This window comes from Lagopus muta, chromosome 21 (assembly GCF_023343835.1).
Source record: "Lagopus muta isolate bLagMut1 chromosome 21, bLagMut1 primary, whole genome shotgun sequence".
In the NCBI taxonomy this organism is placed as follows: domain Eukaryota; kingdom Metazoa; phylum Chordata; class Aves; order Galliformes; family Phasianidae; genus Lagopus; species Lagopus muta.
The window spans coordinates 3,094,296-3,113,112 of record NC_064453.1 but is presented as its reverse complement, the minus strand read 5'-3'; the positions used below and the strand labels follow the sequence as shown (position 1 = coordinate 3,113,112).

The following is an 18,817-nucleotide window of genomic DNA, read 5'->3' as shown; positions in this document are numbered from 1 at the left end:
ATTAAAAATAAAAAAACCTCAACATTTTAGTGCATTTAGCATCCACAGCGTTGCTGTTTCTTTAGAGACTCTTGCTGTTAGATGTTTGGTTTGTCAAACTGCAGATGGTAAAAAGCAGCAGCACAAATGTGAAGTTGGCCTGCTTGAGAGTGATGGGGAGTGCTGGAGCTGCAAGGTGTGTGTCCTCTGTGGCTGACACTGGTGCAATGAAGTAATCCAGATCCTAATCCTGTATCTTTGATTCTTCCTGGAAAATAAGCAATATATTTCCAGCTTAAAAAAGCAACCCATTTTGTCAAGCTCATTTAACTTTATTAAATGCTGCTGTGAAACGATGAGCAGAGCGTTTGTTGATGGATGGAAGCTGGCTGGGTGAAGAAGCCCATCGGATGGTGTTGCATGCAGGAATTTGGCACTTGCAGGTTTGCTTAGCTGCTGCTGTGATTGAGATGGGCAGTGGGGATTGGTTGCTGGAAGGAGGAGAGGAGGATGCTCTCCCATGGTCTGGGTGCTTGCACACACATCTCTGTGCTTGTGTGAGATGAGATCTCTTCTGGGCACTTGTGCTCCGTGGCTTTAGGCTTTTTAATTCAAGGAATTGCCTACCACTAAATAGTAGCTGTGTTAAGGGGATTTTCTTTTGAAGAGCAGGAAGGCCTGGGTAACCTTTTCCCATTTCTCTGGTAAAAGCCTGAGCTATTTGAGCTGTCGCAGCAGGGTTTGGGTGACAGCTGAAGTGATTGCTTTTAGCTGTTTGCTGGCTCTCTGGGGATGGGGCTGAGGCAAGCTGGGGCTGTCAGCGAGGAGCTCCTTGCAGTGCAGAAATCAAGGTGACCTTCTGCCTGGCTTTGATGCTCATGTGCTCTGACACCAACCTGATTTGTAACCTCCTGCAGACCAGCATCTCTCCAGGGCAGCATGGAGAGCCTGGGTCAGTAAAACCAAAACGCCTCTGTGTTGCAATTCCTTCCACTGGGTGTGCAAACTGAGCTGTCCCAGATCTGCATTAAGGCTGAGAATTGAGGAAGGTGAAGATACAGAAAAGGATGAGGAAGGAAAAATAATTCCATGCGTAGATGTGAAGTGAGCGGTAAGAAGCTGGAGCCATTTCGAGCTCTTCCTCCTGGTCCTGCCTCTGTGGCAGAAATGGGTGTCTGTGGTGTAAGCAGAATTTCCAGGGTGTGAAGCAGGGTGTTAGCTGTGCTTCCAAATGCATCTTCTGACACTCTAAGACTTGAATGTTTCTCTGTAGAAATACTGAGGTTCAGGGGGAATCCCTCACAGAACAGCTGGGGTTCTTTGTGTCTTCTGAGGGCACCAGGGCTGCCCTTGGGTAGCTGCTTGGCTGGAGGAGCATGGATTTCTCAGGTCATTATCCTTAATCAGGCAGTTCTTTCTCCTCTGTGGGTAGTTTCATTCTGAAACTGCTTCTGGAGCAGTTATTGCTGAAGCCTTTTTAAATACCTTATTTTGCAGCAACCTTGTAGGGTGTCTGGTTGTCAAAAGCAAGCCAAAATAATGACTCTCTTTCTGTCATGTCAAATGTAATTGGAGAAAGCACAGCTCTTCCCCGAGGTAAACCTAATTCAGTGTGCTGCGTTTCATCTGCAATGGCTTGCCTGGGTTTTCTTTACAATTAGAGAAAATACGTTGGTGCAGGGTCCTTAATACCAGGTTAACCACAAAAGATTTGATTAGTTTCCCATCTTAGTTTGGTTCATAGGCTGTGACGTGGTCATTTTATTAACCAGGTTCAGAACGGGCCTCGTATGACTTCCTTTTGTTTTCCTAGCAAAATGTCTGCTCGAATCAAAATGATGCAGCTAATTCCCTTATTTATCATCATAAAGCATCTACTTTCTATTTATGGATCACACTTGGAATAAATTATGTTATGCAAATGAAATGGTGGCTCTTTCCAAGCATAGGCTGTTTTTAATTTATCCTGTTTTCATGTCCTTTCTTTGAGGTACAGAAGTTAATTTCCATTATTTTAAAATCTTGTTTTTCTTAAAGATTGCGTATATATTGAAAGCCGCCGGCCGAATACGCCGTATTTCATCTGCAGCATTCAAGACTTCAAACTGGTAAGAAACATTTTCACATCTCCTCCTCCTCCTCCTTTTCCCCACCCCTTCTGCAGTGAGGTGCATTGCCTGGTGGTCCGTGCCTCGTCCCATAGCTCCTCAGCCATCCCACTAGCTTCTGAAAGTCATCCTGCTGCTCAGGCTGACGTCTGTGCAGCTGTGGTTAATCAGGCTGTAGAGTTCAGGTTGTGCTCTGCTTCGTGATGAGGGTTTGTAACTCATGGGAGATCCAGCTCTGCTGGTGGGAGCAGCGGTTGGGATGGGGCAGCAGTGGCTGCTGGTGGGTTTGGGGGAGCAGAGGCTGTGCTGAGCTGTCTGTACCATCAGTGTGTGGCCTGCAGCTCGATGTCCCACTGCCTTGCCTTCAGAGCTCAGCCCTGCTCAGACAGCATTACCAGGTCCCTTTGTGTTGGGATGGAATTATGAAGCAGTGGTTTATGTTCTGGGCAGGTCTTGCTGAGTTGCATTTCCCCAGGGTGTTAACAGCAGCAAAAGCTGAAGTTTCTGCTTGTCACTATTGGTCTAATGCAGCATTACAGCTGTTTGCAGAGCCATGTGGGCATGTTGCACCATGTTTTAGTTTTCAGTATGCAAAGGATATGACATCAGTGTTGCTGGCAATTTTGTGCATTTTCACATGGAAATAGTGTCATTCCTTTGTTTTCCTTTGCCTACTCCAATGTCTTTAATTTTCCTGCTGGGTTTTTCTTACTGACATAATATGTAAAAAAAATCTTGTAGAAATGATAAAACCAGAAAAAAAAAAGAACAAAAAGCCACCAAAGCCCTTTGATGCTGATGGTGCTTGCAGAGATGAGTCTTCAGTGCATTTGCCACTGTTGATTTTACTGCTGGGGAGAGGAAAGATGTGCAGTGGAAAGGACACTTGATGTCTCCTCTGTTGGTGCCAGATAGCAACAGGAACACAGCCCTGTTTTGCCTTCAGCTCAGCGTGTCAAGTGGAGCAGGGAAGAAAAAGTCAACAGCTTTGAAATGTCGCCTGCTAATTAAGTATGTTATCATTGGGGTTATGGTAAAGCAGAAGATTTTGGCTGTGTGTACAACTCAGCCTCCCCTTCCTATTGCTCTACACGCTGTTCAGGTGCAAAAGTGGATTTTTACATGTTTTTTTCCCTGCTTAGGAGGAATGTAAGCTTCCATTTTAAAAGGAAAAGGCGTGATAGTTGAATTTTCAAGGTTTTTTTGTTGTTCAGAACAGTGTGATGTGAAAGGTTCTGCAGGGTACAAACTAACATGCCCTTAGGGGAGCTTTCATTTGTCTTTTTTGGGTGGAAGATGACACAGCAGGTACAAATCCACTTGCTTTTACTTAGCTTTGCCACTCCATGACAATTGCTGTGAAAAGCTCCCCTTCTGAATATACAAATCCTTTCTAGCTCAGTCTTACTTCAGGATCCAAGCAAACCCTGTGTTTGTTTAGGAATCAAGCAAAGGGATTCAGGAGTGAGGTAACAGTGTTCTGAAGGTAAAATGTCTTGGGTCTGTTCTGCTATTTTCATCTGCATGAACTTTGCTTTAGAGAAATGATGGTATACAGGAGCTGGGGGGAGAGAACTGGTGTGAACGTTGCAGCTTCTGGCTGCATGCTGAGATCTGAGTGCTGGGTTCAGAAAGCAGCTGCCTGGTGCAGGGGCCTTTTGGCTTTAGAAGTTGTAGGATGTGGGGATGGATGGGGGAAGGGTGGCAGGGAAAACATGGAGATTTGTCTATCTTCATTTTCTGGTCAAATAACAAGAGTGAGCTTGGTCCAGTTTCTCTTGAGCCCTACGTCCGTCCTTATTCCATTCGACCAAGAGATCAAAATCTCTTTTCTTAGGTCATACTTCTCAGCTTTTGCCTTCTAATCCATTTTGCCTTTGTACAATTAAGAATTTGCTTGCACTTCCTGCATCACTGGTGGGCTGCATTGATAGCAACCTTCAGTGGCTGCATGGATTTCAACAGACTTTGCACTTGTTCCATGAGGCAGCACGTCCAGAAGATTGCCACCATCTCTCAGATGCTGTGCTGGGGACAGTGATGCAGGTGCAGAGGTGTGGTGGTCATGGCAAAGCATGCCTGTGGTAGAAGGGCATTCTCTAGGCAGCCTGTGAGCTCTTTGACAGTCAGCAGAACCCAGCATAAAAGGGAATGTTATTGATTGTTCTGTAGAGGCCAAGAACGCTGCCAAGCCCTCTGCAGCCTGATCTGAACCAGATCTAGTTGGCAGAGCTTCCTCTGAGCAGATCTATTAAGTTCCAGAGAGGCACAGATCTAATACAGTGCAGTAATAGAGCTGCAGGAGGAGGGGGGAAAAAAAAAGTGCAGGTTTCCAGACAGTGTTATTACTTGAACTTTTTTTTTTTTACTCTACCAGATGTCTTTACTAATGGGCTTTTTTGTTAATTTAGCTTTGAGGTAGCACTGGTTTCAGTGTGATTTAAGCTTCATGCTGGGGATGCTCGAGTTTGTGCCTAGCAGTGCTGTGCATTGCTGACAGCGCAGCCCTTGGGTGCTGAGAGCCTGCCAACCTGTGTGACCTCACGTTGGACTGAAAGCTTTGCTCCTGCTGCAGCACCTTGTGCTGCTTGGGTAACTGGGTTCAGCAGAAGGGGAGCAGCAGGAGAAGGGCCAGCAGGTTGGTCAGCAGCAGCCAGCCATGGCTGTGCCCCTCAGCCAGCACCGAGCCGCTGCTAACGAGCTGCCTGCATCCGTGCCACAGGCTAACGCTCCTTGCCCTCTGCTAGTAATAGTGATGATAAATCTGCTCTCTAATCCTGTCCTGTTTAAACCTTTCTTGATATGAATTTCCAGCGTTTGATAAATGAGCCCAGATTTCCTTTTTCAGGTTTTCCTTTTTTCCTCCGAGAGCCCAACCGGCAAATGGGTTTTAGCAGCATGCTTCTGATTTATCATGTTTCAACTTAATTTGGTGTCACATTTAAAATGCTAATGGGCTCCACTTGGAATCTGAGCATCAGAGAGAAACTTGCGGTGCTTTTAAAACGGAAAAATGGTGAATTTGCCTTATGAAAGAAAACATTATTATTTGTGATGCGGTTGCCCTTTGTGCCTGTGTGTTTACTTGATTGAAGCATCTTGACGGCGCTGCTTTCTCCTTGAAGCCTGATTTGAATGGAGCGTGCAGCTGGATTGCCCCAGGGCCTTGTAGCAATTTATAGTCGGGATGGAAAGGCAGAAGTGCATAAAAAGACAGTTGTGAAGAGCCGCTAGTGCCCTGTAATAGAAAATCTGTGTATGATGACCTTGTCTGTGAGGGCCTCTGGGATCGTTTTACTGTGATCCAAAGGGTTATAAAATGGAAAGGATTGCATCTCACTGGGAATAGAGAGGAAAGAAGAAAAGAAATCTGTTTTTCTAAATTATGCTGTGTGTGCTTCCTCTCCTTTGTATTCTTCCTACATCCAGCCCCGAGTGTTAGCAGCGGTTACGGCGGGGATCTGGCACTCTCTGTGCTTGTATAGGCGCTGATGCTTTGAATGCAAATATCTGGGTGAGGATGCTGTAGCCACAAGCGTTGATGTATTTAAAAGCCTCGCTCTGTTTGTAGATGAATTGATGTTCTGTTCCCAAACCACAGCTGAATTAATTTGCGGCTAATTTTTCCTGGCCGGTTACGAGGCCGCCTGACCTTTTCCATTTTGGTGTGGAAAAAAAAACTGCTGATGAATACAGATTCTGCCTTCTCCAGGTGGGTCTCCCCTTTGCAGCTGGGACCGGCTGAAAGATGTCCTTTCTCCCCCAGTTCCCATCCTGCGCTCACCCTGGGCGCTGCAGGGCACCGGGCTGCGCGCTGCCGGGAGGCGGACGGATGGGTGAGATGTTTGAAGGAGCACTGAATTATTTAAGCTCCAGAATTTAGACTGCAAATGAGATTGGCTGTTAGGTCTAATGTGGAGCAGATTGAAATGCTGCTGTGATTACAGAGGGGCACGCGTGGGGCAGGAGATTAGTATGAAAATGTGGGCGTGGGGGGCTCGGAGGGGAGCAGCGAGGAATGATGGAGAATCAGAGGTGACAGTTTAAGGATTGCATGGCAGGAGCTGCACGGTGATTAAATTCACTGATGCTGTCATTGAGCTGTAAGGCTGAAGATAACATTCTCTCCCTGTGCTGAAAACAAGAATCAATACAAACTCCTTGACAGGAGCTAAATTATTAAATAGAGCCTTTCTTGCAATGTTTCATTATCTGGGATTTACCTCAGCTGGTGATTTGTCAGCGGAGCGGGGAGATTTGCTGGGCATTTTGTATTTAAATCATTCCAGATGCATATGAATCCATTTTGATAATTCCCTTCCCTTTTAAAATGCTCCTCGATAGATTTGTGATTCGCTTTTGCCCAGATGACACTTGGGATTTTTGCACAGATTGGAGCTGTGCAGTGCAGTAGGGTGAGGGCTCCTCACATCCTGGTAACAAAAAGTGTGTGTGTAGCATCAGGCTGTTCTTAAGTGCCGAATTGATTTGCTTGCCTTTGGTGTGTTAAAATTAGCAAGCTGTTGGGAATGCCTTTCAGCTGGGGTTGAGCTGTAGAAAGAAGAGCGAGGCTGCTCTGGGTTTGGGGGTTAATGTGCACTGAACTTGATAGAAAAATAAAGCAGCGTTCTTGCTCCTGTTGTCTGCTTTCTGAAGGCAGGGCAGAGCCTGGCTCTCCTGCAGGAGCTGAGCCAGCATGTCTTGGGCTGCAGAGCTGCTCACAGAGCTGTGCTGTGCTGGCAGCCATCTCTATCTCCATCCATGGCATTATATTGTCAAGTCAAGAGCGTTGAGGATTTTTGGGGGTTTTCTGTTGTTGTTCTTTTTTTTTCTGCATAGATTTCACAATGCTGTGCCCCACTGCAACCGAATTCATTTCCTATGGAATGGTGTCCTATGTCACAACAGCATCATTGCCTTTTGGAAGGGGAGACAGCGTTCACGTTTGGGGTTTTGGGCAGATGGGAACACTGTTGAGAACAAGGATTAAACAGCTGGGAGTGAGGACTGTCTGTACGTGGTTTTAGGGCTCGAATCCAGCTCTTCCACCATTCCCCTCCATCTGCCCACGCTCCCTACAACTGAAATCCAGGCCGTACCATTTATGGGTTACATATGGGGAAAAAAAACAATCCTGGAGAATAACCCATTTTTTCATGCACTCACCCTGCATGTTCTGCACCAGCGGGCAGCTGAGGGCACAGGGTCCAGGTACCCCCAAAGGGAGAACGTGGTGAGCTCAGAGCAAACCAATGGTGCCATGGATTGCTGCCTGTCGGGGTGAAGCTGCTGGCTTTTGAGATCTGACTCCTGTGTAGAGCAGGAAGGGCAGTTGTGAGAACAGCAGGGACCAAAATAGGGTTGAATGTCATTGTGGAATGCCATGCTCACCTTGCAAAATTGCTATTCTTATTTTACTTCATTTAAAAGTAGAAAGGGAAGAAGGAAGGAGCGATGGAAATAAATCCCATTAATGCTCCCCATGCCCCACTCCCTACAACGTCACACATCATATGAAAGCAGTGGCTTGGCTGCAGGTACAAGGACAGAAGTGGTTCCTCTGTGCATCTGACTTGGCCATGCTTTCAGGTTCTCACAGTGGTGCAGTCCTCAGCACCTGCTTTTGCACTGCCTCATTCCCTTGTAGCAGAGTGAAGCTTATTTCCTGCACCTGAGAGTGAGATAATTGTCTGCTAAATAAATCAGCAGTTGTCATCTTAAAACATGGAGAGAGACAAAACGTTATTTCTTTTTTTTTTTTTTTTTTTTTTAAATATGCATTAAATGGTTCATTTGCTGCTTTACATGTAGCAAGAGAAGATGGAACTAGAACAAATGTAGCCGTGTCCTCTGGTGTTGAATAGTGAGGGCATCTGTCATGTTTAATAACGCTTCTGACCTTTAGGATTATCGCAGTTGGAAATTTTCTCTCTGGTCATTTGGGGGTACTTGAGCGCTGTGTCCCTGCTCAGTCTCCAAAGATACATTGTTATGCTTCATGAGCCCGTGAAGATAATTCATTAAGGGAAATTTGTTTTCCCTCTTTCGAAATGGTTTTCCGTAGGGAAAGGGGAGATGTCACTGTGATGGCTACATCTTAGTGCATCCCAGCCCTCCTGCTTGCTTGGCTGTTGCTGGGGGACACGAAGATGTCACTTGGCTGCGTGTTCCCCTCCGGCCCTGGGCAGCACAGCTGTGTGTTTGTGGCTCTGTGTGGTGCTGGCTGCTGGCTGTGCCCATAAGGATCTGGCTGTGGTCCCTCTGCTGGGCGTTGCTTGGAAGCAGGTACGCGCTGGGCACCTGCTCTGTGCTGCCCACTGCTTCCTTCCCATCCCTGCTGTGAGGGGCTGTTCCCAGGTGCTGCCCCACTCTTGCTGTGTGATTGTGGTGCAGAGTGAATCTCTTAAAGGCAGTGATTATTTGGGCTGTTCTCTGTAGATTTCAGGTTGGTGCGCCGCGCTGTGTCGCAGGGCGTTGATTTGGTGCCGTTAGAAAACACTGGGGAAGGTCTTCAGATGGGCCCGAATCTGGCTGCTGGTGAGAGGTGCAGAAATGCTGGCACACGGGAAGGAGAACAGCAGAGCTGCTCTCTGTGTGGCTGCTGCGGGGGGCAGGAGGCAGCAGCTCTCCCCTCGTGCAGCACCTGTGAGATGCACCAGGCCAGCTCTGCCTGGTCACCCTGGAAGATTCTACCTGGGGCCTGTGTGGAAAGCATAGATGGGGTGCAGGGATGGCTGCCTGGCTGCACAGCCTGAAATGCTCGTGTGCTGTGTACATGAGGTAACCCGTTCTTCTCCCAGCCTGGGACTTGGAGCAAGGAAGAGGAAAGCACGTGATGGATGTGCGTTTTTGACTCTGTAGTCACTGAACACCAATCCAGGGAGAATTTGAACTTGTAATTTTGATTAAAATGATTGATTTTTAAATCAGTCTGCGTTCGTTTTGGGCCATTGGAGGGTATTTAAAAGGAAAAAAACCTCTTAATTAAATTAGCAGCATGTAAAGTATCCTGCTCTGCTGTCAAAGCGGAACTTCTGGTTTGTTTTGCTTTTCTTTTTTTAACCCATGTCCTTCAAGGTCCCGTTTATTGGCACAGTGTAAAGATAAAAGCAATGCAAAAGTATTGAAATAAACGACCAAAAAACAAAGTTGTTGCTGAGTGAATCTTAAATTTGAGCTCCTTCCTTGTGGAAAATACACAAGCTGTGTTGTTCTGTAAAGCTTCTCTTAATCCATGCACCTGGACGTACTGTTGATACACCCAAGGGACGCTGTGCAAAACAAACAATGTTCTCCTTTGAGTTGGAGAACTTCCTTTTTTCCAGTAGTAAAATGCTGATTGTAATTACAGCATCAAAGAGAGCAGAAACCTGTCTAAATGTAAGGGCCATCTTTCAAGGTAAGGCACTGTGCGAGTGGTGCTGTGCTCAGTAGTTGTCTGCAGGAGCGTGAAGCGCACCCTGATGTCCTGGAGCTGTCTGGAAGTTCTCAGAGCTCACAGGAAAGGGTGACAAGCCTCACTGCAGGAGGAAACCCTGTGTCCTGATCTTGGTGTGCACGTGGGATCCTTGCTGGAAGCAATTAATAGGAGCAGCACAGCAGGCTGTGTCCTGGGGTGCTGTAAATAAGACCTGACTAGCAGCTGTAAGGAGGCTTGTTCTGTTTACAGATCTTTTCCTATAAGACGTATCAGTGAGGCTGTTGAACTTCAGGGTCTTGCTCTTGGAACGTTTGCAGTGCAGTATTTGTGCAGTGTTGTTTGCTCTCTTTTACAGTTAAGGTTTCTATGAAGTGGATTCATTACCAGTCACAGCCAGCGTGAGGGGTTTGGCAGGTCAAATAATGAATTTAGTTCCTCGCAACGCTGAATTTTAAAGGTGCTGTTGCTGGCAATGTCTCATACTGATGACTGGGGGAGGAAATGATCCATCCCTTCTGCTGTGACTTGCAGTCACAATGCCAGTGATGTCTGATTCAGATGAACTTTGCTCAAATAGCTTAGTGACACCCAAGTGCTCGCATTATAGTGAGTGTGATCGTCTTAGGAAGTCTGTGTGCATGAGTTAGTGTAAAATGTGTCTGTGTGAAGTGCGTGGAGGATCTAAGAAATGGCAGAGCAGCTCTATCTGCTGCATAGGCAGCTTCATGGGTGGAAAGTGTCTTGGGTAGAGTGAGGCCACTTGCACCAGTAAAACAGTGGTGGGAAGAACAGTTAATGTGGCACTTGCACCAAAGGAAGGGGATGGAGGAGGAATGCTCAAGAGAAAGGGATTGCAGCTGTTTACACCCTACTGGCTGCGAACCCGTCTGGAATATTTGATTTATAGAAAGAATCAAGTAATTAAGATAAAAGAATATACACGATTCACTACTGTGAAATATTAAGACGTAATTTATGCTCTGTATCTGCTGTAGTTATGATTAGTGACCTAAGGCTGTTGAACTTCCTCTTTATGGATTGCCAAAATGCTGTGACAATTTTCAAGGGAATTACTCTCTTTGAGTTTAAAGAGATGAAAATGGGCTTGCTAACAAGGACCAGCTTCAAAATCTGCTTTCATATTCTTCTTGTTTAAGGAGAGGGAAAAAAAGAAAAAGGAAAAGGGAGAAAAGAGGCAATTAGGTCCTTTAGGTGCTTTGATATGTCTGAACCTTAGGACCTAGCAAGGTGCATGCTATGTAATAGCACACAGTGTGTGCAGTGCATGGCAGGAAGGCATTCCCTTGGTGCTGGAAGGATTGAGAGCTGTTGTTTGAGAAGAAGCCATTATTTCAAGGTGTTGCTGTTCTGGCCCTGATGGGTTGTAATGTTTTGCATGTTTGTATTGCAAAATTGCTCGAAAGCGTAGGGATTCTTGCTCCCAGTGCTGTGCTTCTGATCAAAGGATATTATTATGGGCTGTGTAGACTGTGATCGAGTGCTTCCCTGCATTAGTTATGGCAGATTGTAAGGAAATGTTTCAGAATGGTGCCCTGAATTCAGACGCTGTTTGCGTGCTTCCCTGAGCCCACAGAGCATCCTTCCAGATGTGGAACAGAACAGAACAGTGTAAGCTGTTGGGCTTGGGAAGCAGCTTGAGCCTTGAAGCAAAAACCTTTATGTCCCAAAGTACAAAATTCAGCGAGCTGTGGTAAAATACCACCATGAATCTTTCATCTGTCCGCTGCAGCCATCATGGTGCAGCCGTGTGTCACCTATCAGGGCGTCCCCTTGCTCCCAGGGCTGGGCAGGAGCTCAGTTTGGTGCTGGTGCCTTTTGGCATTGGGTGCATTGAAGCAATTCTGCCGTAGGTGCCACCAAAAATGGTGGACCAGGAAAACAAGCAGCTGAGGGAGTCTCTGGAGCATGCTCACACATGAAATATGCAAACCACATAGTAAATATTTAAATTTGAGCTAATATTGCACCATATTAAAGATCCATTTATTACCGTGCTCGTTGAAAATCACTTGTAGGATGGGTGCTGTAGTTCACAGGAATGTAAGTGTTGGAAAATGGCTTGTCACAGTGTAGCTGGAGCCAGGGCATGAATATTTCATTTCCCTGTGCCCAGGTAAGGAGCGCTCAGGTGGCTGCAGGCCTTCTAGGTCAGGCTCCTGCTGAGCAGGGACTTTCCTCTTTTCCTCTCCCTCTCTTTGCAAGTAGCACAGGAGGCCCCAGCAGCATTCCTGCAGATCTCTGAGCCTTAGAGCATGTGGCATGTGCCCTGTTACATGCTACAAGCAAATAAGTACAAAGCAGGAAGGTGAAATGGCCAAAACAGGGCAGTTGCACAAGTTTCTCAAATATATTCTTTAATATTGTTTTTAAATACGCTTTGCTCTCTAATGTATGTGTCAGAGAGGGGAAGGGCATCCAGTTTTGCTGTACGATCTCTGATTCCTTTTTCAGGTGAGACTCCTGTCGTGCAATTGGAAGAGCTGAGCTGGTGGTGCCTTTCCAAAACGATTTTGTGAGGCGTGCTGAGAAAATTGTGTTTGATAAAAGGAAAGTGAGCTAAATGATGAGCCACCTCCAAAACGGTCAAATAAGGCTTTATTGTTCATTTCCTTAATAAGTTTTAGTGTTCGTTGGTAGGGGTGGTTTATTTGATTTTATGTGACTTTTCTTTTTGTAAGCTGCTCTGCCGGGTTCTGCAGTTGTGGGTGATGCTGTGCACAGAATTCTTTATCAGGTGTCCTGTTGTTTTCAGTGTCATTTCTTAACAGAAGTGGGCAGGGATGAGATGCCTCGTGTAAATCCTTGTGCCTAGAAAAATGTGAGAGGTGTAAACCTCCAGTAACCATATGTGCTGATTTCTGAGTCAAGGGTATTTGGGTCTGAGGAAGATGGGTTCTGTCTTGTGGCTCTGGTGTAAATTGGTTTGAGTTCTGGGGATGGAATGGTTTATGGAACTGCCAGTAGTTCTCAAAGCACTTCCCTTCTGAAATAGCACCTTGACTGGTTTAGAAAGGAAGCTGTTAGCAGCTTTGGTTGTTATAGTGCTCTACAGATTATATTGCCCAAGACGAATTATTAGCTTTAGAATAGTTTATTAGCTTGGCTGTCTGCGTTCACTTTAATCTTAGCTCCAATGAGGGTGCAGATGGTGTCTGGTATGCGTACGGTGTGTTTAAAAAGAACTCTTATTTCAGATAACTCCTATCTTGCTTCATCTGTCTGTCTGGTCACACGTGACTTTCAGCACCCGAAAAAAGGTTTTCTGCTTTGTATCCCTCTCCCAACTTTTCCTTTGAGCATTTTCCTCTCGTAGCAGGTGAACACATCATTTGTCCTCTGGTGTAGTTAGGTCTGATTTTAGCATTTTCAATATCGAGCTGTTTCCAGATGAATGGAGGGCATCTTTCCAATCTACTGGTTTAGATTAGATTGTAGCCTGTGGATCTGGCTTGGGGTGTATTTATTTAGTACTGATTTACATACAAATACAAAGAAAAAAATATGATGTATTGTGTTGCTGATGCTAGGTACTGATGGAGTGGCAGATAGCAGCTGTCTGTTGTAACTCACTGGCAGAGAGGTGCAGTCATGTCTTCTGCACTGTGAGCATCCTTTAGGGCTGCTGTTCGGCTCTCCTGAATAGCTGCTCTGCTTTATTTCACAGTCATTCCTGACCCTGTGGTTTTCATTAAGGTGATGGTGTGACCTTGTTTATCAGCCCGTCTCTGAAGGCTAATACATGAAATGTGTGGAAAATTGTGGGTTTTTTTCTGGTCTAAAATGTCAGCTTTTTCTAGAGCAGCATATGCTAGGTGCAGCTTCCTAGGGGATGTAAGCATTTAAGTAACTGACCATGTCACGAACAAATGTTTGCATCCTCCCAGAATCTGCACAAGGAAACATTTACTTTCATGCATTTATGTTCCAAATACACTTTGTTTCTTCTCCGTAGCAGCTTTTGATTGTGTGGTGAAGAAGTCATCACCAGATTCTGCTGATCAGCCCTTTTTTACTGTGTTTTATATAATTTTAAAAGCCAGCCTGCTGCCACGGTGAGCCGGATTGCAGAGGTGCTTTAATGTTTCCTCTGTCATAACATTCCCCAGACAGCGAGGTGATATTTTAACAGCCCTGTGACTGTTCCTGCCCTGTGCTGGGTTTGCAGAGTAAACTGTCTTCTGATTGTTTTATCCTTGCAGCTCTTGGTATCTCCTGGTTGAAAGGCAAACCCCCTTAGAGAGGTGTTAAGGAAAATGTGGCCCCTTGATATTTAAAAGGTGAGAAATGTGTTTAAACTGTATAGGATGACATCAAACAGTCCCACCGCTGCGTGGTGCTGCCTTTAATGGAAGTGAGAGATGCTGCGGCTGGTGCTGCTCAGCAATTAGGCGTGAACCATCCACTATCAATGACATTTAATGGCAAATGTCAGGCACGCTCTGAGTGCTGTCTTCATTTCAATATTGCTTTTCTTTAGGATAATGCTTTAAAGAAAAAAAAAATCCTTAATGGTGTTTAATTACCACGGCATATATCCAACGATTAGTTAAATGCATTTGTAATGCCATTAGTTGTCAGGTAACTGTTTGCTTGTTATGCCTGACACAGAGGATGTGATGTACGACGTGCTGTGCAGCAGTGCCAATGCTAACAGGGCTGTGTGGTAAGGAGGGCTGCCATCAATCCACTGCCAGATCTGCTGCAAGAAACACGTTGCTTTGTGGAAGCAGCAGACAGATGCTGCTATCAAAACCTGCTTTCTGCAGTGGCTGCTTTTTGTTATGGCCTACTGATGAATTCACACCCCTGTTTGTGGCTTGTTTGCTTGTTTGGTATGGAGTTTTCGTGCTGTGTGTAGAATTAACAGCTGAGGTGTGTTCAATGTGAGAGTGGGGTGATGTTCAGTGGGTGAGCAGGACCAGCAGGCCTGGGAGGAGGCCCAGCAAGCTGGGAGCAGACCGGGAGGCCCAGCAGACCCAACAGGTCCCCCTGGGCTCCAGGAGCTCAATGCTGTGCTGTGCTGCATGGCTGTGGCTGCTCCATGTTCATACAAACCACACGAACGTTTGGCTGGCCAGGACTCACTGGCATAGACAGCCAGCCACTCCTTTTCCCCAAAAAGGAACAGTCAGTGTGGGAAAGAAGTGTTTTGAAGCAAAGAAGCTTTTATAAAGGGGAAAAACCATGCGGCCACGCCGTCATCCAGCCCTGGCAGGCTGTTTGTGGGGAGCTGTGCTGTAACAGGGCGGTTACTGATGCCCTTCTCAGCTCATCTGACACCGTGAACCACAGATGGGATTCAGAGAACATAAAAGGGAAACGGAGCAGAAAGATACCACAAAGGGATTAAATGAGGTAGTAAGCAGTGACCCAGAACCTTCATGGAACATCTTATGGTAGTTTTATTTTAAGCATGTGAGTTTCCAAGTGTAACTGCTGCTTTTTTTTCCCCACAAGATGAAATTATCTCTCCTCAGCTAGAATTGCTCTGAGGTTTTAATGGCGGTGGTGCCCATAAGTGTGTTCCATTTGTAGGTAAACAGGGAACTTGCTAGGTCTTGCCACAGTAAGCAGCTTTGTTTCCAGTAAAGCACAAAAGTTTGTGGATAAAATACTGCAGTTTATTTAAGATGCACAAATGGCCTGTGGTCGTTACCTGAGGTGAGTCGTGTTCTTTTCTCCTTGAAAACCCGGACGAGGCAGTTTGGTTTTCTGGATTGTTCAGCTCTGGAAAACCTATGAACAAATATATGTATTTAATAGTGTGTATTTAATCTCTGAAGCTTGATGTGTTGGGGAATGTAGGTGTGCTGGTTTCCGATCCTCTGTTTTGGCCACCAGCTGGAAATAGGGATGGTGGTATTAATATTGAGAGGTGAAGGTGAGGAAGAAATGCAAGTGCAAATTAAGGTTCTTGTTTGGGCCCCCCTGGCCATCTGGTCCCAGTTTTCAGGTACCCCCAGCCCCATTTTGTCCAGTTCTGGTTTGCATGTGTTAGAATATAACTGCACAGATTGTTTTTACACATGCTAATCTATGTTGTTTTGAAAGCAATTAGCTAACATGGACCAGTAATTTACACAGTTGCTTTTGGCATATTTCTCTTTGGTCTTGAGCCTCAGTAGACAGCAAGACACTTAGTTTTATTTTAACGGCCCTGTACCTTTAAGAAGTGTTATCAGGGTATGATTTTAGGTAGCTACCTATTCTTTCACTACATTCTAAATAGTGAAGTGTAAGCACACTGTTTCTGTTTGCTGTTTCAGACTTGGGTTTTTTTTTGGTTATTTTTCCAAGATTCACACAGACAGACACAACTTTTACTTGGTTCATGGCACATATCTTATTAGAGCTGTTGTTCTGCTTGGACTTTGGTCCTGGCAAGGAACAGCGATTTGCCTCATGGTATTCTCATCTGTTCTTTGTTTCCCTTTCATATGGCACCTAATCCACAGAGGCTGTGATTGATGTCAGCCCCAGTGTTAGGGGGAATTGCTGATATGCACCCCTTGGTGTTCATTTGTAGGATGATTACAGGACATTGTTTTCAAAATGGGGAGAAAACAATTAGCAGGAGAAGAGATGAAGGTACGTGAAGGACGATGCTCTGCAGGTCTGCTTCTGGCTCTTGGGGCATGAAGCTCTTATGGATGGAGAGGATTATCTTAGAGAAGTGCAATGTGAGGAGTTCTTTTCCTTTGTGGTCCTGTTTCTATCAGGGTGATTTTGGGTACCTGGGGAGCTGCCCAGCAGGCCTGGGGTTTGCATATTGCCACGTGCAGGGGTCTGCACAGGACTTTGCTGCCAGGGGTGTCGGAAGAAGCTAGAGGCAGGTTTTGCATGGTGCTGGTTATGTTTTGGTTCAGTATTAACTCTGCATTGGCTCTTGGCTGACTGGGGTTGAGTTTTGGCTTAATTGTTTCAGGATGCTTTTGACGTCTGGGAAGCAGAAATTGTGGGGGAGGGGATGATTTATGAGCAGCACTAAATAATATTAAGAGAGGTTGATAACTTCAATTCTGTACTGGTTTTTTTTTCAGTAAAAGTTTTGGGTGGAGGGGAGGCAGGGCTGTGATGAGCGGAAAGAAGAGGGAAGAGGAAATGCTTTCAGAGAGCTCAATTTGCTGAGCTTTGTCTTAAAAGCACGTCTAGCTGAAGCGCCATGAAGTGCCGTGCTGACCTACATCCTTAGGAGACAGATTTCACTGCTTAACTCACTAAGGCCAGAGCCATCTTCCAGTGCTATTTGTCAGGCTGCTGCTGAGGGCTCTTTCTCATCTTCTCCCGTCTGTCGTTGATATCCTGGCATTCCTGCCTTGTGACTGCTATAGCCAACCCACCAGAACCTGTCGTATCACAGTGAGTTGTGATGGTATGCTTCTTTTATGCTTCTTTTATGCTTCTTTTGAAGGCTGTAGCTTTTTATTTTTCTTTTTTTCAAGACAGTCTGGCAACTATAATGCCAAACCACCCACGCTAGGAGACAACATATGGCAGCTCCCGTGAATTAGCATGCGGCTAAGTAACACATCACCTGGTGTTTTCACAAAGGCTCCAGCCCTGGTAGCTGGGTGCGGAGGTTCTGGCCACACGTCCACCTCCCCGCAGGGCTCTAAGCACAGCCTTGCAGGCTGTTAGGAATTACGTGTTAAGGCTGTTTTTGGCTTTACACAAAGTCTCTGATTTGCTGTTGTACAAAGATGTAGGCAAGATAATGGCTGGTTTGTGCTTACATGCATGCATGAGGTGTACGTGCAGTCTGAGATTTACAGGTGTGCGTCTGGGCCTGTCTGCTTCCCCCCCTCCTTCCTTGTGCAGGAATCACCTGCCTACAAATAACCTGTCCGTACTGCTTTACATGATTGCAAACCGTTCTGCTTCAAACTTGAGAGACCAAATAGCATTCCCAGGAAAGCAGAGCGGCTCGGAGCCTCAGAGCTGTGCTCCCTGCCGCAGGGCTGCATGTGCAGCACACAGCTGAGTGGAACAGGCAGGATTCAGGGAAGGAGAGCGTGAGACCTGTTCTCCATCTCACAGTTATTTGTATACAAGACCGGATTAATTTCCAGAGTGCCGAGGTGACTTCATGAATCCTAGAAGCAGTTTTGTCTGTTCAACTTGTGAATAAAAGAGACGGGAGAGAAATTCCTGCTGTAAACAATAGCAAAATGTCAGGAGCAAGACATTGTGGGGAAAAAAATCCTATATTGTTTTGTCAATAAATTATTCTTTCTCCTACATAGATCACAGAAATGGGACCTTACCCTGCAAACAGCAATATTTGATACCCCAGGCAGCTTATTCTCAGCTCACACTTCACTGAATACTGATCGATTATCCGTGGCTTAACCAAGCCTTCTCATTTCCTGCCTGCCATTACTGCGCTCAATCAAGCCGACGTGCTTTGTGGCCTGCCTTGTGCACAGAGATAAGCCATCAAGGCATGTTTCTATTAGAAAAGCTCTTGTAGATGGAATAGTCATTAGGTAACACTCAGGGGCTTAAAGGTTGCGGGGCTTTGTGTTGCTTCAGGTTAACAGGGCAGGAATGGAGCGGGGCTGCTTATGGGGTCCCTGTGTTTGGGGGATGGAGGAGCGTGTTGCTGTGCTTAGTGCTCCTATTCAGCATTTGCTTCTTGCAGCATGTTGGTAGCTCTCACTTTTTGACATTTCTACTGCACTTGCAAGAAGTAATTGAGATAGCTGTTAATGTGCATGCGTCTAAATTAAATAATCAAGCTGCAAAAATAACATTCATCTGTAGTAATGACCTTTGTATTTCCAAGCTGAATTTCCTCGGCTTACAAACAGCTGTTCAGGTTTCTTATTATTTAATTAGAAAGCAGCCTAGAAGAAGATACCCTGATAACGTGGCATTGCACAGGCTGTGGCAAAGTGGGAAGGAAAGGGACCCTCACTGTATTTCTGTAGCTCCTCGTTGCCCAGCGGTCTCATCTCTGGTCCCTCGCTCTCTCTGCCCAGGGGATCTGACACGACTGCTCCCCATTCCCCACCACTCACCCTCCTCCTGGAAATTAATAAATGTCAGAATTGAGTAAGTGTTGAAATACTTGTATAGCAGGAGCAGAAATGCAGGCAGTGATTCAGCGGGGACGGCTGCACGGGTCGATAAGTGGAGGAAGTCAAATTACACTGGGAGTGGAGCAGGCCAGTGCTGCGTCTTGAGGCATAACTAGAGCTGTTTGCATGGAGGAAAATAGTTTTCTGGGAGGGCAAACACTATCCCAAAGGGAGTGAGTTAATCTGCAGTGTTAAAAATGAATTAAATT

General features: G+C 45.8%; 1 protein-coding gene across 4 annotated transcripts in view; it reads left to right on the top strand.

Moving 5' to 3' along the window:
- The window catches only part of RERE (arginine-glutamic acid dipeptide repeats), a 168,315-nt gene that overhangs the window by 59,705 nt on the left and 89,793 nt on the right, over window positions 1-18,817 (top strand). For all 4 annotated transcript variants that reach the window (XM_048967868.1, XM_048967865.1, XM_048967866.1 and 1 more), the window contains exon 3: window positions 2,017-2,087. In XM_048967868.1, coding sequence (XP_048823825.1) covers window positions 2,017-2,087 — 71 coding nt within the window. The remainder of the gene's footprint in view (window positions 1-2,016; window positions 2,088-18,817) is intronic.